The 27,633-nt window shown below is 36.7% G+C and overlaps 1 protein-coding gene across 18 annotated transcripts in view; it reads left to right on the top strand.

Moving 5' to 3' along the window:
* Positions 1-27,633, top strand: part of DIAPH3 (diaphanous related formin 3) — a 508,102-nt gene that overhangs the window by 187,793 nt on the left and 292,676 nt on the right. For all 18 annotated transcript variants that reach the window (XR_005376327.1, XR_005376326.1, XR_005376328.1 and 15 more), the window contains 4 exons: positions 889-953; positions 6,790-6,894; positions 10,053-10,364; positions 11,111-11,225. Coding sequence is in view for 14 of the 18 variants with exons in the window: in XM_038569687.1 (XP_038425615.1) it covers positions 889-953; positions 6,790-6,894; positions 10,053-10,364; positions 11,111-11,225 (597 nt within the window). In the remaining 4 variants the exon portion in view is untranslated. The remainder of the gene's footprint in view (positions 1-888; positions 954-6,789; positions 6,895-10,052; positions 10,365-11,110; positions 11,226-27,633) is intronic.

Genomic DNA, 27,633 nt, shown 5'->3' with positions numbered 1-27,633 from the left:
TTTTTAGTGTAGTGATTTGGTTGTTACTTTTCATCATAAGCCTTCTTTAACGTGTTTTTTAAAATCATATTTATGTATTCCTTGTATTTAAACAAGGGATCAAATACGTTATGGGGAATCTATAGGAATCCCTTCTTCTGCATTGTATCCCATCATGTGCATATATATTGTAGCTTATTTAATCAAACAGTTATTGATGGACATCTATTTCCAGATGTTGGCTAACAATATTTTAATGAACATTCTTGCTTAAAGGCAAAATCCTAACAATAGAATTGTTGAATAAAAGAAAATGCGTATTTTAAATTTTAGTACATCTTGCCTATTCATTGGCCAAAATTCATTAATTATACTTCCATTACATGTACTTATGTAGGCAAGTCAGTTTCTCTGTGCTATCTCTAGCACTTGGCATTATTGGATCATTTAATCTTTAATCTGCGTCTCATTAAATAAAGTTTATATTTTTGTATTAGGTGAAATGAAATACCTGCTCATACGTGTTAGCAACCGTTAATTTTGTTGTTCCTAATTTTTGGTTCGTTACCGTTGCCCGTTTTCCTAACTTGTGTTGGATATCATCTTCTTCCTTCAAAATATTAATGAATTGATGATAAAAACCTTTGAATATTCCATGTTACATTTGAACATTCTCCTCCTCTTGTCTAATAGTTTGAAATTATACTTGCGTTTGTCTTTACCTTTATATCTTATGGTCTTGGTATCACACTTGGAAAATCCTTCTCCATGCCAGTATTAGGTTTCTATGTTTTGTTTATTTTATTACTGGCACTATTTCTCATTCTTTTCTATGGTTTTCTTTCTAAACTTTTCAAGTCATAATGATTTTAAGAAGTACTGGAATAAAAAATGTTATTGCAATTTTAGATACTTGCATAGATCAAGCAAAACTAGAAGAGTTTGAAGAGAAAGCGTCAGAACTGCACAAGAAAGTAAGTAATTTTGACTAACTCCCCAAGACTACGGAAGAATCAGGCATGCTTCTGCCTCAGGCATTTTGCTTTTTGTGCTCACTTTCTTCTTTACCTCCTTCAGGTAGCACAAATGCCATCCTAGATGAAGATTTCCTAGACCATTATATTTAAAAATTTTAACTCTCCACTTCCAACCCTGTCCCTCTCTATGCTGTGTTTTCTTCTCTTGTGTTTATTATCAGACTTCCTACCTGTATTGTCTATTTTTCCCTCTATAGTAAACTTTAGGAAGGTTTTTTGTTTGTTGTTATGTGAAGGATTTTGTTTATTCACTGTCCCTGTACCTAGAATAAACCCTGGCCCTCAGAACTTAAAAAAAAAAAAAAAAAAAAAAAAAAAATGAATGTGTGAATGAATAAATGAACAAAATGTATAGCGTCAGTTTTAGGATTGGAGTATTTCTCAAGAAATCCTGTAACTTAGGCTCTTAAGATTGAAATTATATCTAAAAGTTTTAAGAGGTTAACTTGCTTTTTGTTTTGAGTTAAGTGGCTTCATAAGATCTAGTTGAACATATAAACCTTTAATTTTAGAGGTCAAAGGTATCAGATATTACCGGTTCTACTTGTTTCAGCCTAGGAGTATTGCTGACCATCCAGCCATTCCCTACTTTTCTTTAGGGTGATGTTCTACGATTTCATGTCTGCTCAGGATATATCCATTAGACTTTTTTTCTGTTTTGAAAAACTTACGTTGCCATTGTGGGGTTTCTCACATCTTAAGTAGTCACTCTGCCTTAAATTCTTGTGGCTGGTTTCTCACATTGGAGGAATAAATGGTAATTACTACTACCAGCACCTGAATGAACATATACTAAATGAACATTTACTATGTGTTTGGTACCATGCCTAAGAGGCTACATTTTTTATTTATCTGAACCTAGATGAATCTTGAGAGAGCTATACATTTTTGTAATATTTTAAGATAATATAACTTGCAAATTATGGACAGTCTTTCATAAGTTACTGGGAATATATGAAAAACTTTGTTATGTGTCCTGTGTAAGAAGTCCTGAGGTTCACCACTTAATGAGAGATTAATAACTCCTGAGGCTCTGGCTACAGGCTAGGATTATAGCTATGAATATGATACTGTCCTTGCCCTGGAGCAACATAGGAAACAAATTAATGGATCATTTAAGTGTCATACGTGTTACAGTTGATAGGTGATCATGTCGTAGTGTGACCCCTCACCTGGACTTTGTATTCCAAACTCTCTACTTTGTGTTCTATTTTAACTCTTCAAGAGAAAGTAGTAGAAAACTTTCAAGTACTTGATTTGGATGCATCCCAGATAGTGTAAATTTTCTTTTATAATCATTTTTAGGTATATGGTATATATTAATGTTGTTAAACATGATACCTTTCTCAACATATTGTTTTGAAATTGTAAAGTTTAAGTGTAAGTAGAAGAAAGACCTTGTTCAAGGTTACTTGTCTGCTTTTAGTCAGAAGTTATATGTCTTAGGTATATTCAGAAAATATTGTTTGCTCCATAAAAGATTTCTATTGCCATACCATTTTGTATATATCAGCAAGAACTTCTTTCTGATAGCTTTATAAGGACACATGTAAATACTTTGCTTTAGGCAGGAAGCTATCATAGTTGCTAGACACATTCTTTATTTTGGTGCATAAATTTGAAAAATGAAGACCAGAAATGTCAGAAAGTACATAGAGAATATTGAATTATCAACCTTCTTGTACAGATGCACTAATACATTTACCCCAGGGAATGAAATTAAGCAGAGTCTCAGCCTTAACTGTGTTTCTTGACATTTTTGCATGTAATTTTGTAAAGCGTAATATTGCTCTAGTAACTCTTTTTGGAGAAGAAGGCTATCATATCTGTTTTTATAAAGTACGTCTTTAATGGAGATTCATTTTTATCCCCAAGGCAACTGTGATTTGACTATGGATATTATAAAAATGCTAAAGCAAAGTTTATATTTTGTTTGATCCTTTTAATAGGTTAGGATGTAGAAATTTATCTCTTTGGTAAGTAATACAGATATTTTAAATATGGCCAAACTAATTTTTTATTTTTTATTTTTTTTGGCCAAACTAATTTAATAAATTATTTCAGAGTGTACTAATTATGACTCTGGTGGTTTTGGTAGTTTTATCTTTGTTCCAGTAAATAATCCTTTTTCCTTCCAAATCTTATTCTGAGCCCTATGAGGTAGGATTGTATGTATATTGATATTGTGAAAAAGACTTCATTTTTGTCCTCATAACAATTTAATTTTTTACTTCTTACTAAGCAGCAGTAAACATTGAGCAGTCATAAAAGGGAGAATAGAGAACATGACCTCTCAAAGATTTTCATGCTGGGAGACTGGGGAACTTTAATATATGATATTGACATATTTATTCACAACATATAAAGGGAGATTTGACAGGAATTGGATCCATTTGTTCATTCAACAAATATTTATTGAGTTTAGTTATAAATGTAAGGCTTCAGAAAGGTAATGAATAAAATAGGTTTGCACTATTAATAAGCTCCCAGGTTGGTGAGTATTACTGAGGTGTGTGCATTTTGATATTTTTATATTACAGTGTAATAGCTGTTATGGTAGGAGTACCCTATGTGGTATGTAACCCTATAGAAAGGATTCCTCATCTAGTCTTGGGTGGCCAAGGAAGGCTTACCTGAAGAAGAGATAGCTAATGTGAGTGACTAGGTGAGATAGCCAAGAAGGAGGGAGATGGAAATTTATGGTGGATTTCTTATAGGCATCTCAAGGTTAATATTTCTGAAACCAAATTCAGTTTTCTTTTATCCTAAAAATGCCTTTTCAGGGGCACCTGCATGGCTCAGTTGCTCAAGTGCCTGACTCCGTGATTTTTTCCCCCACTTAAGTCACCATCTCATGGGTGAGAGCTAACCCCATGTTGTTGGGTTCCACACTCAGTGGGGAATCTACTCAGAGATTCTCTCCCACTTCCCTCCTCCCTTGCTCTCTCGTCCTCTAAAATAATCTTTAAAAAAATGCCTTTCCCCCATTTATTTTATATCCCTCTTTCTCCCTGAAAGTTCTTATACTTAGTTTCCAGCTTGCAAAGCAATAGAACACCATAGTCATCTTAGATATACTCACCTCATTCATTTCCTTCACTCAGCTGTACACTAAGTTTTTAGATTCTGTTAAAAAATTAAAAAAAAAAAAAGTCCCTTCATTTTTTTTTCCCCGTTCCTCTGCCTCCTACCTTTGTTTGGGCAGGCCTTCAGTTCTTGCTGGGGTAACTGTGGTAGCTTTGAAATTTGCTTTCGTGCCTCTGCTGTTTCTCATTCAGTCCACCTAACACCCTGCTGCACGTTGGGTTTTTCAAAGTGCAAATTTGATCATGTTAATTTCTTATTATAAGCACTCTTGATAGCTTTCCATGGTTTTCAGGCAAAAGGAAAAACATTTTGGTCTATTGTAAAATTCCTTTGAATAATTTTGTTCCTCTCTACATCTGTGACTTAATTCCTTGCAATTTGTTTTCCTCCCTCCTATGGCCCTTAAACATGGTTGCTTGTCATGTATGCACTGGGCTAGATCTTCTGTTTGAAGTGCTAACTGCCCTTCTCAGCTAACTGGTCAGGTTCTTTAATCCTGAGGTCAAGCATCATTCACTCCCATGTCTTCATTCTATTTCTCTCTTGCTGGTAATTTTCATAGGTTTCGGGTTACTCGCTTGCCTTTGCTTTGCCACCAGACACCACACTTACTAAAAGCAATGGCCATATTCTATTCAACTCTGTATCTCTAGCATCTACCACTTTGAGGAACACATCGAATGCATGCTATTATTTATTCTATAATGGGAAATAGGTAGTTTGGGGCCAAGTCCCAAGAGATTCTTAGGTAGTAGATTAATGAATGTGGCCTTTAAATATAGCCACTGACAGTTTAAGAGCAAAAGAAGTCCTGTCTTTTGGGTCATTCTTTTTCTTTTTAAAGACTTTATTTATTTATTCATGAGAGACAGAGAGGGAGGCAGAGACACAGGCAGAGGGAGAAGCAGGCTCCATGCAGGGAGCCTGACCTGGGACTTGATCCAGGGTCTCCAGGATCATGCTCTGGGCTGAAGGCAGGAGGCGCTAAACTGCTGAGCCACTGGGGCTGCCCTGGGTCATCCTTTTGAGAGAATAATAGTGTTCAAAAAAGTTGGGGGGGGTTGATAAAAATACTGGTCTTGTTTTTTGCTTTGAAAAATGTTCATTGAGCATTTGAAAATACTTTTATGGGCTGATTAGCAGTTTGGAATTCAGGTGAGAAGCTGAGCTGGTGGTAGGAGTTTGGACACCATCAGTGTATGAATGGGGATTGAAGCACGTGGGTGGGGAAGATACCATTCTACCAGGCATGTGAAGTGAGGCCAAGAGAGGGGTGAAGAGTCTTGTCACATGGCAATGTTAGAGTATGGCACTGAGGAATGGGCACCTATAAAAGAATTGATAGGAATAGTCAAGAAGGTAACGGGAGAACCAGAACAGTGTGTTGGAATGCAGCACACTGGCGCACAAAGAATGAATATGGGAGCAGATTTGCTTACTGTAATCATGGGGGAGGCAACACGTATGAGGGGGATGGGTATATGGAAAATCTTTGGAACCTTTGCCTAATTTTGGTGTAAACCTGAAACAGTTCTAAAAAATAAAATCTACGTAAAATAAACAAACTGTAGAGCATTATCTAAATGTTAGTTGGAGGAAGGTGGTATGGTTTCATCTAAACGCCAGATTGGAAGACAAAATCTGGCTTTTACTCTCACGTCTTCACTTACCGGTTCAATGATGAGGGATTAGTTAAGCATCTCTTTGAATTAAGGACAAAATAAGATTCATATATAAGTGCCTTTTGTAAACTGTTGTTTTATATTATTTTTCCCCTACCTGAGATTTGACTGTGTTTTAAAATCTAACAGCTACTTTTGTGAAGTAGTTGCATATTTTTAGATTTATTTTATTTTTTAAGTGTCAAATAAAAGTTCTTGACCATGAGACACTACCCTTTTGAAATTCACCTCTGCTAGGAGAGGTTTTTAGTCATGATGATGGCATGATGAAGTTATTTGAATGCAAGATGGGAATTTGCGATGAGTAGCTATATAAATTAGAAAGCTCATTGGATTCACCCAATTTTACTGTTTGCCTTCCTCCCATAAGGTAATGCACCAGGGTTTTTGAAAGATTACCATTAATCTCCCAAAGATTAATTTCCAAAAGATTAATGATCAACAACACAGATTTTATTCTCTTTAATTATTGCTGAAGGTTAGAGCCTACATCAGGGCTCTTAACTCTCCTGACAATGTAAGAGAAAGTGACACATTTACAAAATGGAGTTATTTAATAATAAAAAAAAATACTATAATGGGATTCTTTTAATTCCTAGTGATAAACTTCACATAAGTTTAAAGTTTTGCAGGTAGAGGTCACAGAACTCAGTACAGTCCTTTGCTCTTTATTATTGTACACAGTTGCAATGATATTTAGGAACTTTTAAGAAAAATGTCAATGTTGAAGATACCTCTGGGCTACTTTGCTCCTCCGAGAGGAGAAGGTCACAGACTCCATCTCTGGCTTTGTCTGCTCCCTTGCAAATTGAATGGTTTTTGGTGGGATCCGTAGGGACCTAGAGAAAGACTTTGGGTGACTTAGCAAAATCTACCATTCCTTTCATAAAATGTTTGTGTCCTACTGACAGATCATTAGAATCATATTTCTCTATGAAGAATAGTGCTTTTCAATGCCTTCTTTCTGTCTCCTGTTTTTTTTTTTTTTTGTTTGTTTCCCCCAGTTTGAAAAAGAGTTTACCGACCACCAAGAAACTCAGGCTCAATTGCAGAAAAAAGAAGCAAAGATTAATGAACTTCAAGCAGAGTTACAAGCTTTTAAGTCAGAGGTAAAATACCATCTCTCTGGATTGAATTTGGGTATTGAAAGCTTACCAGGGAAGCAAAGGTCATGTCATATCTTCGTAGCTCACAGTGTTTAAACTTTCATTTTACTTGTATCTTTTCATAGAATTGTTTATAAGTAGTTCTATTTTGTAAATTAAAAAAATTATTTTGCTACCTTTTTTTTCGATTTGCATTTTTAAGGATGTCTAAACTTTTACTAATTAATCTGCTTATTTTTAATTTGGATTTTGTTCCTAATGTCACATGTTTTGTATGTAATCATAAAGGGTAAGAAAGTCTTTTTTACTCTTAGATTTGTCATTCATCACTGATCTTTATCCCACTACAGGAAATTATTGCTCAAGCTATTTATTTTTCAAAACCTTCAGCCTATGGGTACCTTGCAGTGAAAGATAACCTCTAGCTGAATGAGAACATTTTCTGATAATTTTTCAATTTCCAAAAGTAAACAGATTTAAAACGTGACAAAAAAAAAAGAGAGCAAATCTGGATTATGAGGCAGATAGCTCACATACACCCTCTACACATAAAACATTTAGATAGCAAGAAATACATCATCTGCATGTTATGAACGGATGACAGTAAGGAGCTGGAATATTCATAGCAAAATTTCTTCATGCAGATTTGCATATAGGATGATGAGCAATAAGTATAGTTTTGCTCATTTCCTTTCATCCTAATTTATGGTTATGTCGAAATAGTCTCAGATGTACTACTATTTCCTCTATTATTGGCTACTTCAGTTTTCTTTTAAATACTTAGTGGATAGTTTTGTTACAGAGGCTGTAAGAAGGTACCCAAAGAGACAGCTATCTGTTAAGTGTTCAATTTTAGGGGAAAAAAGCTCTTATCTGTAAGAAAATGACTCTCACTGATCTTTCTTTAGTGTACAAGGAGGAAGTAAAATTCATCGAAACTTTGCATCTTTCTTGTGTGCCTCCTTGTCTCTCACACCAAAAGAAATGTTTGATTATATTTCAGATTGAGTTATAGACAGTGGCTGAGAATTTATGTCCAGTTTCCCTTGGTCTGGGCTAATATAATTTTAAAAACTTTTTCTAGTTGAAGCATTACTTGTAAATCCAAACTGAAGAATTCCTGTTGATAAAAAAGAAAATAACCACCAACTTTGGATATATTATTGCTACATGTATTTTATATGAATATGGGAATAAATTTGTCTTAAAACTGAGATTAAATCCAGGAATCTCTTATACTATTTGAAAATATGGATAAGGATGACTATTTTTGGCCATAAGAAGCAAGCCTAGAATTAGAGACTTCATATTGGCCACCATGTTAATTTTTGAAGAACAACAGGAAAAGGTTTTGTTGTTGTTGTTGTTGTTGTTTGGATTAGTGTGTGTTTCTCATGAAATCCATTCATTTATCTTGAGATCCTTCTCTTTGATCAAAGCTATAATGAATATGAGGGGTATGAATAAAATATATCCTATTGTCTGATTTTACTTCATTTACCTTCATTTACTTAACAACCAAGTATTGTTAGGTGCTGGGAATATAATCAAGTTAATCACAGGATAATCTGGCCTCATGAATAATATATTTAAGTCAACCATACTCTACCAAATGAACTAAAAAGAGAAGAAATTCAACCATATCTTTAAGATGTTAATAATTATAAAATGTATATTGAGTGTGAAAATAACATACATCCTTAATATTCACAGGGCATACTGTCCATCTTAACAGCAATGCAGCATAATGCTGAATTGATTCTACTTTATAGTTAATGTTTTTGTTAAGATCTGTTTTTTGATTTGTGGTTTCAATTTCTTTTATGACACGTTTTTGTTGTGTTGATCTCAGATGTCAATTTCAGGCTTTTATACATGATCTGTTTTCCATAACTTTGCCATAAAACTTTTAAAATGATTTATTAACATTTATTAAAGGCCACAATTTGCAAGATAGTGTGTATGTGTCTTAGAATTGAAATGAGTAATTACAGGAAAATAATCCTATCACAAAAAATGATCAACTCTGATCTTCTTTTATAATAATCAAAATGCATTTATTCTTACCATGCCATAGACACAGAACAAAAGTGACCAGTGGACCTATTTGACTCTTTTTCATTCCTGGTTTTGCATTGCTTTTCTGTGACCCTGGACAGTGTAGAATAGCAACCCCCTTCACTTGTGATTCATCACCCTGTACTTGTCTGCTTTTTCTCTCATCTTTAATTCATTCATCCTACACTTCTTTTTTCAATGGCTGTCATTTGCCAGTTGCAACTTTAGGTGCTGGAGAAAGAGGTAGTAAATTATATAGACTTTGTCACTTCCCTCATGGAGCTTATAATCCATCAAAGAGATAAATGCTAATGATTCCATAAGTACTTACCACTAGATAAAGGCAATCAGAAGAGAAGCACACAGTGCTATCAGGGTAAAAGGAGTGGCCAGATGAGGCTTTCCTGAGGAAAGGTTGTGCTAAGACTTGAAAGGATTGGCAGGAACTACCATGTGCTGAGACTCGGGTTCCAGGCAGAAGGAATAGCATGTGCAAGGGCCCTGATGTTGTTATGAGGTTGGCATAAAGGTGGAATTATATATGAAAGCCACAAGGCCAGTTGATGAGGATTGTGATGTGCCCTTGCAGGGCCTACTTAAGAATTTCAGATTTTTTTTTTCTCTTAAGATAAAGACATGTGACAATGCTATTTAAGTCTGTTGATCTTATTATTTAACCTCTCATTTAAATGCTAGTATTCCATAGAATTCTGTGTATAGATTTGACTTTATGCTGCATGCTCTGTAAATACTGATTGAACTTACCTACTCTCGTGGCTTTCGTTATCACCTAGAAGCTGCTGATTTTCAAATCTTCTAGACCCATATACCCATATCCTTCCTGGACATCTCTAACTGGGTGGCCGTAACTACCAAAATAGGAAATAACATTTCTGGCAGTTATACTTTTATGAAAAAAAATGAAATTCTTTAATTGGGGAGGGGGACCCAACTTGGTTGGAATTTTGTTTTTCAGTTAACCCATGTGAAATTGCTGATACTGAATTATCTTTGATTTAAAATAATCATTTTTGAGAAGAGTATACTTTTACATGTTTCGCAGATATTTTTAGTCATGTTTCTTTTTCCCTCTTCTCTTCTAGTTTGGTGCCTTGCCAGCTGGTAGAAATCACTCTTTGCCACAGTCAAAAGAAAATGGAACTGGCCCCCCAGCACTTGCTCCTCCCCTGCCACTGCCATCTTGTGGAGGCATGCCGCCTCCACCCCCTCCTCCCCCACCTCCTCCGCTTCCAGGAATGCCAATGCCTTTTGGTGGTCCCGTGCCTCCTCCACCACCTCCTCTGGGATTTCTCAGTGGGCGAAACTCTCCTCCTCCACCAACCCTACCATTTGGGTTAAAACCAAAGAAAGAATTTAAACCTGAAACCAGCATGAGAAGATTGAATTGGTTAAAGGTAAAACAGAAATAGATGGAAGAAAACATACTACCACCTAGATTAAAATTTAATATTTACTTATATTTAATTTCTAGTGGAAATCCTAATCAAAGAGACATTAAATACACAAGCATTATTTGAATTCAATAAAAGTGTTGAGACAATGCCCTTTTCTCCCAACTGAGGCTTTCTGGATCAGAAACTTGGTGAGAGTTAATAATTGTTACGTGGGATTTGATTTGTTATTAAATTGGAAATTCAGCATTAGCATCATTGAACCCTATATGAAGTGTTTCTTGGTGTTCTTTGGAACTTTTCTATATTGGTAGCCATTGGAAAAATTCCTGCTAATTATCACAAGTTGATATTCAGTCAGGACACAGGAATTCTGAATCCTACAGAAAGATGGTTTCATGGTCACACAACATTGGGAAATGATGTGTAATGTGCACTTGAATTGTTGGAGTGCATGCGAGCATTACCTGAGCCTCTGAGAGGAATAATTAAGAAGAAACAAATTTAATTTCACTCTGCTTCAAACCCTCAACTACATGATGGTGGAACTTTGTTGTTGTTGTTCCCTTAATAAAACCTTAGCTTCCCGGGGAATTTGTATTTTATTGAACACACTTTGGGGAAAAATATTACAGGTATTACTTCGTAAACATCTGCTGGCAGCTATGGGACCCTGGGTCTGAATGTAGTGATTGCGCTGGGACAGTTGAAACACCCAACTGTTTATGAATCCATCTCTCTGACTGCAGATCAGACCTCACGAAATGACTGAAAGCTGTTTCTGGATCAAAGTAAATGAAAATAAGTATGAAAATGTGGATTTGCTCTGTAAACTTGAGAATACGTTTTGTTGCCAACAAAAAGGTAAGTTGAGCATCATGCTTATTTGTTAATTTTAGTATGTTAACACTGCCAATTTTTATATATTAACTTCTGGAGAGCTTCTTATTTTAAGAGTCCTAGACATGATATTTTTACTTCACTAGTGGCTAAATAAATTATCTAATAAAAAGCAATGTTTAAAATCCAAATTTTGCTATTTACATTAATAGCATGAGCCCTCTTTAAAATGCAAATGGTTCATACAGAACTTTGTCAAAATTTCAGTATAATAGCTTTTTTGAAGATGTTCTAAATTGGACTTTTGAAAAAAAAAAGGAGGATGTTTTCATAGAGAATTTTGGCATGAGAGTTCCTTTTTGTCAATGGGACATAGAAAAACACAAAAATGAGAGCCTTCTGGTTAGAATTTTACCACCCTTTGATATTGCAGTGACTGTCAAAATAACTGGTATGAATCACATGGGGTAGAAGAAATACCAAATTTATTGAAACCTTGAAAGTTAGCTTAAAATAGAAGTATATGAATAGGTTATATGACCTTTTCCTTAAAAATGATAGCATTCATTTTCTTTCCTTTTTTTTTGTGATAGTAGCTTTTCTTGTTTGGTGTTTTTTGTTTTGTTTTGTTTTTTAATAATTCAAACATTCTTATCTGAAAATTGGATCTCTACCACACATTTCAGAGTTGATACCCACTTAAGCTATTGAGTTAATTTTTAAGTTCTGTAATGCTTACATTTTAGGCCTATATTACAAGGTACTTACATCAGTGATTACCTTTTAATTTTCAAAAGGAACCTTTTTCACCATAGGCCATGCCACTTATGACTGGGCTCATTGACCACAGAAAGCTGAAGGAGAGAGATGTATTCCAGCTGGAGATGGGAAAGCTTGCTATCGAGAGGGAAGAATTAACTTCTTAAAATACATACTGGGGGGCACCTGGGTGGCACAGCACAGTCCTTTACGTATCTGCCTTCAGCTCAGGTCATGGTCTCAGGGTCCTGTGTCATTGGGCTCTCTGCTCAGTGGGGAGCCTGCTTCTCCCTCTCCCTCTGCACCCCTACCCCGCTTGTCCTCTCTCTCTTCTCTCTCTCTCTCTCTCTCTCTCTCAGAATCTTAAAAAAGAAGATACTATGTATTAGGCACTATACTATGTATCTGATTAAACTTGATAATCAGAGCAATGAAAGGATATTGGCAGATCCTAAAAGAAAAAAATCATTTGCATTCCTTTGAAATGCTTGTAAAATATAACTATAAATTAGAATATCTTTCTAGAAAATAATTGTAAGTTAGAAACTCTAAAAGGTGATTTTAAATTAAGGAGGCTTTCCAGGATTTGGGATTAACCCAAAACCTTCAGCAGATATTTTTGGGTACTGTTCTTGACCAAAATAGTAAAACTTGTGTTTTGATCTTTGAAAACAGTGGGAGTTTTCCCAGCAGGCTTATCCTAGGAAAACTTGTGAAGTAAGCAGATCTTAATTTTACCTTTTGATTATGGAGAATGAACATTTTCTTTGAATAAGATTAGTGCACTCTTCAGGCAATCAAGGAAAATATATGGCAGTTAAAATGTGTATTTACATGTAAAACACTTCAGAATTTCAGATTTCATAATCTGGAATTGATTAGTTTTCCCTTTGCTTTCCTAGTAGTACAAATGGTGGTACCTTAAAGCTATTTAAGTTATACTGCCATCCAGCTACTGTCTCTTTTTTTTCCCTCTTTACTCTGATTACTTTCTTAATTAATGAGGCCCAAAAGGGAAACTTGTTAGCATGTCTTTAATTTAGCTGTAGTGCTAGCCCTAAATGAAATAATTGGACTTTTAAAAAATTCTTAAGTCATCTAACTTTAGCCTTGAGATTCAAGGTTGAAAAAAAAAAAAATAAACCAACAATGTATTTGCAGGATCTAATATTAATTATAAAGGTGAAGGTGAGGGAAGGACAACCTTTTTCTGAATACTCTGTACTTCCATCCCTTTCTGCCTTTGGACAAGCTGTCCCCTCGCCCCCTGAGTCTCTCATTTGACGTAGTGGCTGGCCGAGCCCCACAAATTCTATCATTTCTACTCAAATGCTAACTTCTTTCTTCTGTGATGGTGGATGATTTATTGGAAAACAAAATTGATGCTTGCAGAAAAGCAGGATTTTCTATAGATATTTTGTACTAAAGATCAGAAAAGTAGGCGAGACTAAAGTATTTGGAAAGCTTAGACAAGACTAAGGGGCTGGTGGAGTCACCACCTTGCTCCTTGTCTATTTATTCATGGCCTGGCCCCTGAGGCTTTAGGTCCAAATCTTTTGCCTGTCTCCTGTGACTCCAAAGGTTACTTTGAATCAATTTTGTAATTTCCGCAGAATTCAAAATTAAACCTTGTCATTTATTATTCAGTCCAAGGTGGCCAGACAGTTGCTCTCTGATCTCTAGCTGGCAGGGAAAAGTAGAGGCATTGCCTACTGGTTGATTTTCATCTTTGGTTTGCATTACAGCTTCATGGTGAAGGACAGAGGATTCTTGTTATTGGAGACTCTACTGGGTTTTTAGAGAAATAGAATATCTGTTTTTTTCTTTTTCATTGCAGTAATTCTTCTGTCTAAAAACCAGGGCATTTTGTGATAACGTGGATGGACCTTGAGGGCATTATGCTAATTGAAAATATTCAGACAGAGAAAGACAAATACTGTATGATTTCTCTTATATGTAGATTCTCAAGACAACAAAAAAAGTAAACCAAGCTCATAGATAGAACAGATTGGTGGTTGCCAGAGGCGTGGGTAGGAGAAATGGGCAAAGGGGGTATAAATTGATTGAACGAACAAAAAACCCGGAGCTATTTCTCTGATTACAAAAGTGAAAGTTCCATTCCAGGAATTTAAAATGGTAAATGCCAATCAGTTGTACTCCCTAAACATTTGAAATAGGTAGAAAGAAAAAAGGAACTGAATTCAATCATTTACTCTCTATCTGTTCTAGTCACATACTCTGTATTTTTTGGTCACTAAGGTTTTTTGTTTGTTTCTATGGAAGACACTGCTTTGGGTTTTATAAACTTTCAGATTAAGATGCCTTGGTTTTGGTGATTTTATACACTGAAAGTTGGAAAAGGAAGAGGGCCTAATAGTACCCATAGAGCATCTGTGGTGTACCACTCGCTGAACTGGGCCATTTTCACGTTACCTTGTCTAATTCAGGAACACATCTCTACTGAGATTTTTCTCCTGCACAACATGCTAACTCTCCAGAATACCACCCTGCCTCATGCTCTGGTAGAAATAGCAAGGTATTCTAGGTAGGAGCTTGGACATTTCCTCATGACTCATGTTCTTCTTTATTATATCTTCTCCCAGTTAGATTTTAATAATGTTGTCTTTTAAACTAACCTTCCTGTGATGTTTATAACATTGCTTTATTAGGAAAGTGCCTGTGCCCTATCTTTAGGAGTACAGGAAACTGTCTTAGGCTTTTCCTGTGAAATCAACATGTTTGCCTGATTCAATTGTATTGCTCTTTCTTCTATACCTTATTTTGCTATCAAATATGACTTTGGGGGGCAGCCCGGGTGGCTCAGCAGTTTAGCGCCGCCTTCGGCCCAGGGTGTGATCCTGGAGACCCGGGATCGAGTCCCACATCGGGCTCCCTGCATGGAGCCTGTTTTTCCCTCTGCCTGTGTCTCTGCCTCTCTCTCTCTCTCTCTCTCTGCCCCCCCCATCTCTCATCTCTCATGAATAAATAAATATTTTAAAAAATGTGACTTTGGTTTCCTTGCCTTTCTTCTACATTTTCTAGACTTTTGAGTTCTATCTTAGCTTTCCATATTTTAAATTATTCTGAAAACAAAATGTAGGCATTTTTCCTGGTCATATTTTTCTTTTTCTCATTCTTCCTCCTTCATTCCTCCCACTTTTTCTCTCTCCTGTTTTGGCTACCACTCTTCAAGCAAATATCTATTGGGTATACATTGTGTGTTAGGCCTTGTGTTTGGCACTGGGGAGAGAAAGGCAGACACGTGCCCATTCATGTGTTGCTTTCACAATCTCCATCAAACGCAGTCAAATTCCCCCTCAAGTTGAAGCACAGGAATGAGGAATGGAATGACAAATGTTGATTTTGATTCAGAAAGGACTGCCATGTTTTACTCTCTTGGGCTCCTGTTAAAACCTCACAAGATTATAAAAGAAAATTGTTTTTATATCTCTTTGAAATTTAATCACAATATTCATATATTGAACATTTGGTATCATCAAAATAATGCTAATGACCTGTGTATTTTTTACCAGATTGGAAGCATCCATTGGCTAATTTTTACAGGCTGTTGGAAAATGGATTAAAGTATACTAACAGGTTATTGGTGTTGGGTTTATCAACTAAAATTAATATTAATTACTTTCATTATTCACAAACTGTTAATAGGGATTAAAGGGCTTTTTGAAAGTACATGAATAGTCTAATTCACTTAGACTGATTTATTATAAAAATGTGATTCCACAATTGTTAGCTTTCTGAAGTAATCACATTTTATAACAGGTGCATCATATTTGCTAGATAAGGCCAATAAACTGGTTTATAAATAATTTCTCAACTGAACAGTTATGGCATATGGAAACAGTTAATGGATTATGCACTTAAAAACAAATCAAGCTTAGATTTCTGACATCATAGTTCAGTGGACAAAGTATTGGGGTATGGAGTGATAAACCATGGATTATTCCAGGGACTTGGCTGTGCTCAGGGTGTCGCTTTGTATTTGAAACACAATTTATTCCTCTGTATGAACAAAAGTGTATAAAAAAAATCCTAAACTAGCTCACAAGCCTACATGAAGATGAATAATATAATTTGTAGCAGTGTTTTTTTTTTTTTTGGAAATATGTGTTAATAAAGAGGTGATGCCAAGACGAATGCAATGTATCTTAAAGTTTTCTGAGAAGACATTTGACAAACACTAATTTGGAAAGATTGAGGGGGAAGTCCGTGAAGAATTAAATATTTCCCTAGGGATTTATCCTTTGGTTCTTGTCTGTGTCTGAATCTGAATCGAACTAAAGACTTAAGGAAATGATGGCATAGGTCAGAAATGTCTTGTTTCACCATTAGAAAGTATCTCATTGTTACCAATTATTTGTATTTTGTGTTGGGTTGCTAAAGAAACAGAAATTTATTCTGAAAGCTCTAAAGAAATAGAACTTAGTGAAAACGGCTAAGGAGAGTGGGGTTGTTTAGCCTGGAGCCACAGGCGACTTTTAAATCCCAGAATGCTTCAGTTACATGCTTAGTTATACAGCGTATCTTTGGCATCGTGTGATGGGAATTTTAAAGGCCCTTGTAACTAGGCACATTACTTGTGTATTGTACAAATGCTATAAACAGAAAAGGAGGAGACTTAGATGTGCGTGCATGGGGAGAGGTGCCCATAAACATAGCTTCCTCCCCCTGCTGTTTTCCTCTTCTCTCTTTTCCTTTTAACATTGGAGAGACGAATGGTTCTAGGGAGCACTGGATGCCTAGAGTCACTTGACTAGTAGTAGATCCGGGTAAACTGTGTTCCTTTTAGATTACAAGGTCACCTTTGGTGTTTTAATTCTTGCAGTCTGTAGTGGTGCACTTGTAGCTGTCCTCTCTTGACAACATTGTAAGGTTGTTAGATTTTATTGTCCTCACACATTTTTTTTCACTCAGGATTTCTCTTCAGATCCCCATATCTTCTGTCTTCTCCCCATTTACCCAGGTCATCTCTTGTTGCCCTCTGGTTGCTCAAAGTACACTTCCCTATTTCAGGCAATTATTCTTTGCTTTGTCTACATTATGTTCTCAAGACTCCCACTCATAATTAGTGTACAGTATTAGTCATCTGAAAAAATAAAGGAGACACATCCTTCTGAATGCACGGTTTTATTTTATTTTGCTTTAAGGATTTTATTTATGTCTTCATGAAAGACACAGAGATAGAGAGGCAGAGACATAGGCAGAGGGAGAATCAAGCTCCCTGTGGGAAGCCTGAGGTGGGACTCGATCCCAGGACCCCGGGATCATGACCTGAGCCAAAGGCAGATGCTCAACCATTGAGCCACCCAGGTGCCCTGAATGCGTGATTTTAATCTTAAAGCAATACTTGTAAATCTGGCTCTTCACACTGCTCCTTTCCCTCTCTCTCTTCTTCCTTCTTCCCTGTTCCCTCTGCCCACCTCCACAGACACTTGCCTGGAAGAAATAGGATCACGCAGAGTTAGTATTGCAACCTGATGCCATAACTAGAGCACTAGAGAAGAGTGGGGGGTTGTGGTAGGAGCGTCATAAGGAGATAGATGTAGGAGGCTTCTTGCTGAATTGTATGCTGTTGGAATTAGAAAATAATGTAGTAAATTCTTTTGTAATAGGAAAAAACCTTTTATGAAAATAACTTTTTTAACCTTGAATTTCATAAGTTAGTTTTTGAGGTAACTATGTATTTGTGTTTTTGTGAGTTGGGTGTGTTTTGTCCCTCAAGGCTAAATCATTTAGTCACAGTTTATAATTTGTAACATGTTCTATGCATTTAACACAAGCAATCATGGATTCCTAGCATCTAAGGAGAGCACCAGATTAGAAACCTTTGGTTATCACAGCTTTCACTTGTCTAAGTGCTTGTCTGTGTCTTAAAAGAATGGCTGTTTCCAAGGCAGATGCATTCTAGTTCAGGAGTTAACTTAGGGTCTTAGAACTTGGATAAGAAAAAAAAAATTACTTTCACTAATCTCTAATTGAAATTTAGCTTTTCCTTTGGTTATAAATACAAGCAACAAACACATTAGCACCTATGCCATTTCTACTTGTTCAGTTGATATATACTTTTATTTATATCCCACTAGAATTATTTCAGATATGTTAAATATTATTGAAACTTCTCACTACTTCAAAATGCGGGTAGCTGCGAGACCTACAGCTGGCTTCTGTTGTTCAGTACACTAATAAAGAAGCATATTTTGTCAGTTGGGTCCTCCAGGAGCCAATGCTGAGAGATGTTGGTGTACCAGGTTTTTTTTAGGACTTGTGCTGTGGGCAATGCAGGTGAAGCGTGAAGGTGGAGAAAGCAGGACTAGGGAGGAAGAGCCTTCAACCGTGATGGAATATGACAAATTCTCAGCCATCCTAGCTGGGAGGGTGCTCTGAGGCAGAGGGCATGTTAGGGGAGTCACGGGTAGTGCTGCTGTCATGCTCAGCCATTGGCTGGGGTTGCCCAGGAATAGCATGGCCTGGACTCAGGAGGATCCTGAGGTTGCTAACGGCTTGACTTGCCAGCCAAGTGCACTCCTTGCAGGTATACTCCCTTCATAAAGGAAGATCTCCTATGTATTTTATTTTCTGCATTTAAGAATTATTCTGAGAAGCAGTCCACCTCTCTACCAGTGGGACCCATGGCAACCAAGGTTATGAAGCCTGCCATAGCCTTTCTACCTTGTACAGTACTGGGCATGAGGCCCAGGCCGGGGGCCTTGGCCTGGACTTGACTGCTGCCTATTTATATATATGCAATTTTATTTTTTTTTTAAAGATTTTGTTTATTTGGGGGAGAGAGTGTGTGCACACCCACAGAGAGAGAGGGAGGGAGAAGGAATCTCAGGCAGACTCCCTGCTGAGCCTGGAGCCTGATGTGAGCTCGATCTCACCACCCTGAGATCTGGACCCTGAGATCACCCTGGAGCCAAAACCAAGAGTTGGAAGCTTAACTGACTGAGTCACCCAGGCACCCCCTCCCCTTCTCTTTAATTCAAGGGGCTAATACATTATCTGTAATGAGAATGAGATATTTCATCCAACTAGGAATACCTTTTTATGGTGACTTTAACATCAGGTTGTTCATTTTTGGATCCTCTTTAACAGACGAATGTATTTGTTAATGAAGATATGTCAAATCTGGCAAAACTAAGAAACTCCTTAATGAGATAATAATACAATGGTATTGATGATAATTTTTTTTTTAGCAGTTGTGTTTGCCTCAGATCATTTTATTTGCTACCCAAAACAATCCTGTGGGAGAATCAAGGCGAATATTGCATAGATGTTATATGTAAAAGAAACTTGCACTCTTCAAGCCAAGTTGAGCTAAAAGGAGCTGCCCCTCTGAATGGAATACAGATCTGAGTCTAAAGCCAATGCTTCTCTGCTGTGGCATGCTGCTGCTCTGATTAAAAGAAATCCTATTATGTTTTATTTAAAGTGCTCTTCTTTGATTTAAAATAATTTCCTTCTCATCTCCTGCCACCTTACCGCTGCCCCACAGCAGTTCACCCTCAGCCCACAATTTATATTAAAGGCTTTAAAAACTTGCCATTTTTTATTAAGACCATCTTTCATCATTTGGCCCCTCTATTCATTTTTGTAAGTATTTGAGCTGTAAATACCAACACCCTGCTGTGGAGTGTGGAAGGAAGAGGGACTGTGGAGTCTCCCCCACCACACACACACACATGTGTGACCCTGGCTTTTGCAGCTGTAGTTCTTTATAAAATGGGGGAGGTGATACCCATCTCAGAAGGTGATGTGAGGATTATATCATGAAGATTTTAAAGCATCTTTAATGGCCAGCTCATTGTAGTTGCTCAGGAGTTATTAGCTGAACTTAAATTTTGAGAATGCAGGCTCATTTCCACTTGTAAAATTTTGTGTGCCTCCTCTGAATCTTCTGGATGACCTAGCCAGCTTTAGCCCCACCTTCCACATGAAGTCTTTCAAACCCTAGAACTGCTGCATTAGCTGCCATATGTTAGTGGCCACTTGAGAAGAATTCTGTAGCACCGATTGTACCATCAGTTTTAGAAAGTATTAATAGATTCCGTACATCCTGTTTCTTTCATTTTTGTGTATGTCTTTGTTGTCAGATGCTTTATTAAATTCCTGTAGAAGGAGGGATCTGTTGAATCCGGAAAATCATACTGGTTTGTTTTTTTTTCCTCATTTTTTCCCTAAGTTTGTCCATGATTTTTTTTCTTTCAGTTTATAAATCATTAATGGAATTGAGCCAATAATTTCTGTGATATTATGAGATTTAAAAACTGAGAATTTTAACTTGGCGCGATTGAACTAATGCTTTGAGAGTGAACTTGAAAAGCTCAATCAGCACTTGGTAAACTCCAGTTCTTGTTACTTATTCATGATTATTTTTGACAGTTATTTACAGTTTCAAAAATTAGCGAGGATGGTATGTAAGGCTTAATGTAATTATAGAACTGGGATATATTAAGGCGTAGGGAACCTGCATTTGATAGGCCATAAGCTTCACTTGGCTCTTGTATTTGCCTAAATTCTCCCCAGGGTTTGCAGGAAGGGTGATAACTGTTAATTTTCTTATTTTCATAGAGTGCTAGCAGAAGGTTCAGAGGAGTGATAATTTTTCAGGAATAGATTTTTCCCCCCCTCCTCCTGCTTTATGGTGTAAGCTAAAGACATTATTAGGTGAACCATATACAGTAGATGAAATTCTCCTGTTTTGACATACTAAGAACTTCCTGTGGTTTAGCTCCATTCTTGTTTCCTAAAGTGGTGACTAATTAAGGAAATACATAGAGCTGTCTTTATAACTTAGTTGATAAGGAACATTGGTATTTTGGCTTTTCTAACAGCATGTCAAATAATCGATAAGGAGGGAGCGAAACCCCTGAAGTGAGAAGTCTTTATTTTGGAATGTCTTACAGTCCCCAAATCTAAGATTGAGAGACACCTTTGGAATTTTCCATGCTGTATTAGTCTTTATAAATCAGTGTTTTCTCGTGAGTCGGTAAGGAACTTTGCCTGCAAGGAAACAATAACTGGCTAAAAGCGATTTAGACAAGAAGTCAGGTGGTTGGTTTTCTTAGATTTGGTAAATTCAGGGTCCCAATGATGTCAGGACTCAGGATTAGCTCTTCTTTACTTTCTTAGCTTTCCTTCCATTTCTAGCATAGCTTAGCTAGTGAGGGTAGGAGGAATCATGCTCACAGATGGGGCTTTGTATTAATTTTGTATTGCTGCTATAACAAATTACCGTGAATTTGGCAATGTAATGCAAGTTCACTGTTTTACTTTTTTTTTTTTTTTTAAGAATATATTTTTTCATGAGAGAGAGGCAGAGACATAGGCAGAGGGAAAAGCAAGCTCACTGCAGGGAGCCTGATCTGGGACTCGATCCCAGGACCCCGGGATCACTATCTGAGCCAAAGGCAGACTCTCAACCACTGAGCCACTCAGACACCCACTGTTTTACATTTCTGTGGGAAGTGCCTCATGGTCTCACTGGGCTAAAATCAGCATGTCAGAAAGGCTACATTCTGGAGAGTCTGGGGGGCAATCTGTCTCTTCCTTTCCTTGTCCAGCTTCTAGAGCTGCCCACATATGTGGCTTCCTTAATGACATCCCTCTCAGACTCTGACCTCTGCCAAGAAAGTTCTTTTGAAGAACTTTGTGATTCAATTGGGTATACCTGGCCAATCCATGCTAGTGTCCTAGTCTTCAGGTTTCTCACTGTCATCATATGTGCAAGGTTTGTTTTTCCACGTAAAGTAAAATATTTACAGTTCTAGGGATTAGAACATGGTCATCTTCCGCAGAGGAGGATGAGGGTGCTAGGATGAGCGGTCCAAAAATTGAAACATTTCACAAGGTACTTGACTCTGTTTATTCCACTCATTAAAATTAAGTCTGTCTTCTTTATGTGTATGTTCCTTTTACAGGAATGCCATATTAGGGTCCTGGGGCATTTTAACTCTGTAAATTTATTTGTTCTGTTCATTAAATGTTATTGAGTTTCAGATTTTTAATAATCACGTTAACATGTTTTTGTTACCACTCCTAAGCGCTTTTCTGCAGTTTTAGGAAAAATCCTTACAAAATGTCTTTCTAAGTACCAGGAAAGATTTTTTTTTCCCTTCTTTAGTCAAATATACTATATTTAATGAATGGGCAACAGGTATCACACACAGTCTATTAAGGTATTTTCTAGTTTGTAATGTACGCTATAAATTTTATTTTTCTTTCTGAGAAATTACTAAATTCTGTATATTTATACATGTATTTTCAACCCAGAAATCTAGGGTAAAGAACCATTGGCATTTAAAATCAAATGGGTGTGGCACCTGGCTGGCTGAGTTGGTTAAGTGTCTGCCTTCAGCTCAGGTCGAGTCCCTAGTCAGGCTCCCTGTTCAGTGGGGAGTGTACTTCTTCTCCCTCTGCCTCTCCCTCTACCACCGTGTTCTCACACACGTGCTCTTTTTCTCTCAAATGAATAAAAAAAAGTCTTTTTTTAAAAAAAGAAAGAAAACAAATTGGTTCTTTACTCTTATTTGCTGCCTTTGTATTTTAAGAAAGAAGGAAAAAGTGGTTCTAATTTAGAAAAAGAAATGCATTATATTTTATACATTATTAATTTTTGGGAGATAACTTATGATTACATTATTAACTTTCTACACTTGCTGTTGAAAAACAATTTCCTCACTTTGTTGTTTAGTTTAATATTTAAAAATGCAGATTATTATTCTTGTTTGTGATTTTCACAACATATTTTCATCTGAATAGTGTTTGTTTTGTGATAGAGACTTTGGGAAGAGGGATGTTTCCTGGTCCAGATATTACTCAGACCTAATAAGCATCTATAAATGGATGTGAACATACAATTTCATTACAACCTAGAAAGTATATGTTGTTATAGTTGCATATTTCACTGGGCAATTTCAAGTACAATATATAAAAAGTTTATTTTAATTGGAAAAATTTCATCACTGAGGAAATCCCATTTATCAGAAAGATCTAATGCAACCACATTTCACACAAAATAAGCAATTTATTTTAATTTAATTGTTGGCTGTTAGTCATTTGCCAGTCTACTCTTCTATCATAAGAGTGCCTTAGACTCATTCTTTCTGAAGCAGAGCTCTTCTTCCTCCTTTAATCTTCTTTTCTTTTTCAATTAGAGAACCAATTATTTTTCAGGGTTTCACAGGTCACAGTGGGACAGTTTGGCGCTCTGCTCCCACAGCATAGGATTCAACCCAGAAGAGTTGAAATAGCCAGTGGAATAATTGTTTGTTTTTAAATGAGGAGTATTAGTGTTTAGAGATTTAATGTTTTTCTTTTTTAAAATTGTAATTTTTTCTGAATAATACTTTTCTCAAGTTTTATTGTGCTTCATTTCAAACCTTGCCCATCTATATAAAAGTGAATATGAGCTCTCTGACCAATCATTTGTGTTTCCATTACCCACTTTAGTAGATTGCACAGTGTTTCCTGGACTGATAGGGAGTAAAGCAGCAGTCTGTGCTAGCTTCAGTGCGGTAACAATACTTTTATAATAGAATTTCCTAGATGTGTGTGTGTGTGTTTCATAAACTTACATGTTTATGAAAGAATATCCTTCCATGAACCAGATAATCCAAAATTGATAATCATTTTTTACCAGCTGCTTCATTTTTTATCGGCTGTTTTGCTCTGCAAGATTGTTGAGTGCAGAGAAGGCAACTGATGGGATCATCCCATGCCCATTTTTGTATCTCTGAGGTGTGCTTTATCAAAAAAGCTATTTTCGTGAATGTGTTCTTGATGAATAAGCGTAACTTACCACCTCAATAAATCAAAATTTCTCATTATTCTTGATTATATGAGGGTTGTAAGAAGTCCAGAACAGCTGTTGGAAGCAAAAAGCAATGAGAGAAAGGAGCTGACTTGAACACTAAGAGGGAAGAGGAGCACCTGCTTGGCCCTGATAACCATGCCTGATTCTTGTATTTTAAGATTTAGGCCTTCCTCCCATTTTCATGTATAGAGGCTGAGGCTCAGAGAAGTTAAAAATCTGGCCCTTGGGGTCACATCATTATCAAGGAGCTAGCAGTCAAGAATTCACTTCTTCCGGACTCCCTACCTTGTGTTCTTTCCTCTCTCTCCTGTTTAGACCAGAAAGGGAAAGAGTCCGTGGAAGTGGATGCGGACTGGTGTGGAAATGACCTTGGTATCAGCTCCCCTGACTACATGTGTGGCACACAGTGACCTCTTTTCTTTTCTTCCTTTAACCTTTGGAAGCTCTAACAGCTATTTCATCCATTACATACGTATTTCCAACTTGTTTTTTCCTCTTAAATACCTTTTATATTGTTTTCTCCTGTTCTTCCTCTTCTTAAGAAAGTAATGCCAGCTGTCTTCAGATTTTTCACCCCTACAAATAGCACATTTTTCCTATCCCATGTGTGTATGCGTTCTAAAGGATTAAAAAGAAAAAGAAAATCTTCTCTGTTATTGGTAGCTTTTTTAGGGTCTGGTCCAACTTGTATTTCTAGCTGTATTCTCCTTGTTATTTTTCTGCTCTCTACACTAGACTTCAGTAACTTTGGTCTATTTTTTCACCAAGTATGGCTGTGCATTTCATTGCCTCTCCCTGGGTCTTCATCATTTACTCTGAGTGTTTTAATTTGCAGTCTCTACCCATTCCTCATCTCCTACGACAATTCCCCGTGGGAGCTACTGCCGCCTTATTGGCAGTAGTCTTACACCAGGTTCTGCGTTGGCGAGCTTGCCTGGGTTCTGCCCCTGGCTGCCACCTGCTGTGCAGTTTTCTGCTTTCACATGGTTGAACCCTTTCTCTTTCACTGGGAGAGTGCCAAAGCCTCTGGAAACCCTTCCCTCTCCTGCTGCTCTGCTCTCTCTTTCATCTCCTACTACCTTCTCCTTTGTTCTTTTACTTCAGCCACACTGGAGACCCCCCCAGATTCGCTGCAGAGGTTCCCTGTCTTGGACATGGAAGGGGAAAAATTAAGTCTTACCATCTGTGACTGTTGACTCCAATGTCGCCTTCTCCGTGAGGCTCCTGCACTTGCTTTCTGACTTAGTACTGCCAGGTTTTCCCATGCGCTCCACCCCTGCATCCCCATGCCAGCTCTTTCTACCTTGTTTTTGTTTTTGTTTTTTTTTAGATCGTCTGTCAACTTCTAGCATATCATTATCTACCAAGCATGTGTTTGTCTTTTTATTTCTTTGCCCTCATTGGAATTCAAACTCTTTAGGGGAGAGATCTTTGTTTTCCTTTCCTGATGTACTGCTAACCCCTAGCAGAATGCCTGATGCATAGCAGACAGGGAATTAATGTCTGCTGAATGAATGAATGGGCTCTCATTCCTTTAAAAGAGAAATACAATAATTTCATCTTCTCCCAACAAGCTGTTTCTTTTTCATTTTAAGCAAATAGGAATTTTGGATGGAGAGTAGAAATATTTAAGTGATCCAGATTCCAATGAACTCTGCCACTGATGACTTTAGCTCCAAGTGAATAACAAGCTCTTCTGTAAACTAGGTTAAAAAAGTTCAGAACTGTGAAGGTGATTGAGGGTGGGATAGGTTCAGGATCTAGATGCTGAAATGATTGACCTTTCTTGATTGGTTTAGCAGCAAGGATCTGTATAAGAAGGAGGAAAGAGTTGAGGTAAGTTCTGTCTTATTGTTGGATGGACCTTGATTCCATGTGTGCAAACCAAGAATAACTGTTAACAAATAGATTGTAACACATTTTATAGATCCCCCCCACCGAAAATTGCACCTTTGTTGGATATTGATTTTTTTTTTTGTAGGAGATGAAATTCATATCACATAAAAACTATTTTTAAGTGAATAATTCCGTGGCATTTAGGACATTCACATTGGAGTGCAGCCACCACTTCTGTTTAGTTTTAAAACCTTTCCATCAGTCCAAAGTGAAATCCTGTACCCATTAAGCATTTTTCCCCCTTTGTTCGTTTTCTCCAGCCCTGGCAACCACCAATCTGTTTTCTGTCTGTGTGAATTTATACTGGGTGTTTCATGTAAATGGGAGACCTGCAATATGTGACCTTTTTCTGTCTGACTTCTTTCACTTAGCTTGGTATTTTTTAGGACCGGACACGTTGTAGCATGTACAGTGCTACATTCCTTTTATGTATATACTATGCTATGTATATATGAATTTTTTTTATTCCTCCTTTGCACATTGAAACTGTTTCCTCTTTTTCTGGGCATTTGTGAATAGTGCTGCTGTGAACATGTATTTGTTTAAATACTTGTTTTCCATTCTTTGTGTAACAGACTTAGGAGTGGAATTGCTGTGTCACATGGTAATTTGGTATTTAGGTTTTTGAGGAACTGCCAAACTGTTTTTCATTGTGGCTGAGTCTTTTTACATTCCTTCCATCAATGCATTAGGGTTCTAATTTCTCCACATTGTTGTAAAAGCTTGTTTTTTTGTTTTTGTTTTTGTTTCTTTTTGGGGGGGGGATAGTTGTTGACTTTAAGCTTTTAAAAATGTCAAAATTCACTGGAACTGTTTTTATGTAAAGATTTGATTGGGCATAACAAAATCAAGTACATTCACTCTTCTTATAGAGACTAATACAAGCTTTAATCAAGTAGAGAAACTTGGGATACAAATAATAATATAGAAAATTTGAACAGTGGTAGGATTCACAGGTATTTCGCCTGGGAAGCTTGCAAGTTTACATGAAAGATAATGTGTTATAGGTTATTCTATATTATAACTATAAAATATTACATGTGAGTGAAGTAGACATGAAATATTACTTATGTTCCTTAAAATTTTGTAAAGATGGTTAACTATTTACACTGCTATAGTTTATTATTATAAAATAATTGTTACAGAAAACTTAGAAATAGATGAAAGAAAAAAGTACCACCCTAAACTCTGCTACCTACTTTAAATCAGTGTAGGGTTTGCCTGCATTCCCTTTTATCTTTTCGAAATGTGTATAAGCAATATAATTTTGTATTATTTGCACAGATGCATTCTATGCTATTAAATAGGTTTTATAATATTTTGGCTGGCCATTTAGTATTATGTTAGTCATTATATCACAACTGTTAGACATATTTAAAAATCTATTGATTGAAACTGGATTAATTAGAAACAGCCTCATGAGGGGAGGTTGCTTCACCTTGTTGACCCCATGTGAACTTTCTCTTTGCTCTGGTTTCATTTTCTTTGAGGTATGCTCTCTATGACTTTCCAGACTGGGATAGACCTCTCTGTAAGTCCCACATAGCTCTTTTTCATTCATAGCATTGGTTTGTGATTCTCATAAAATTCTTATTTGTGTATTTATTTAATGTTCTCTTTCCTTAATAGACTCAATCTTTCCATAGATAAAACTAGATCTGCCTTCTTCCCTCTCTATTCCTTTCACTGAGGCCAGTATCTGATGTTCACTGATGCTTCATAAGTTTTTTGGATGGGTTAGTGAATAAAAACACAGAGAGAAGGAGAAAAAGTGGAAGTAAAGGCATAGATATGTGCTGAGTGAGTTTGGGAAAATATGTAGGCTTCAGAGTTAAAGAGTAGTAATGGTGTGTACTTCAGTTTCTGTGGGGATGGGTGCAGGGGATAGGTGAAGCAATGTCACTGGAAGATGAACCAGGAGAGTTGTATCCATATTATGGAGGT

The sequence above is a fragment of the Canis lupus genome, chromosome 22 (genome assembly GCF_011100685.1).
Source record: "Canis lupus familiaris isolate Mischka breed German Shepherd chromosome 22, alternate assembly UU_Cfam_GSD_1.0, whole genome shotgun sequence".
NCBI lineage: Eukaryota > Metazoa > Chordata > Mammalia > Carnivora > Canidae > Canis > Canis lupus.
Note: the sequence above shows the minus strand (reverse complement) of the source record. Positions and strands in the feature narration are given on the sequence as shown.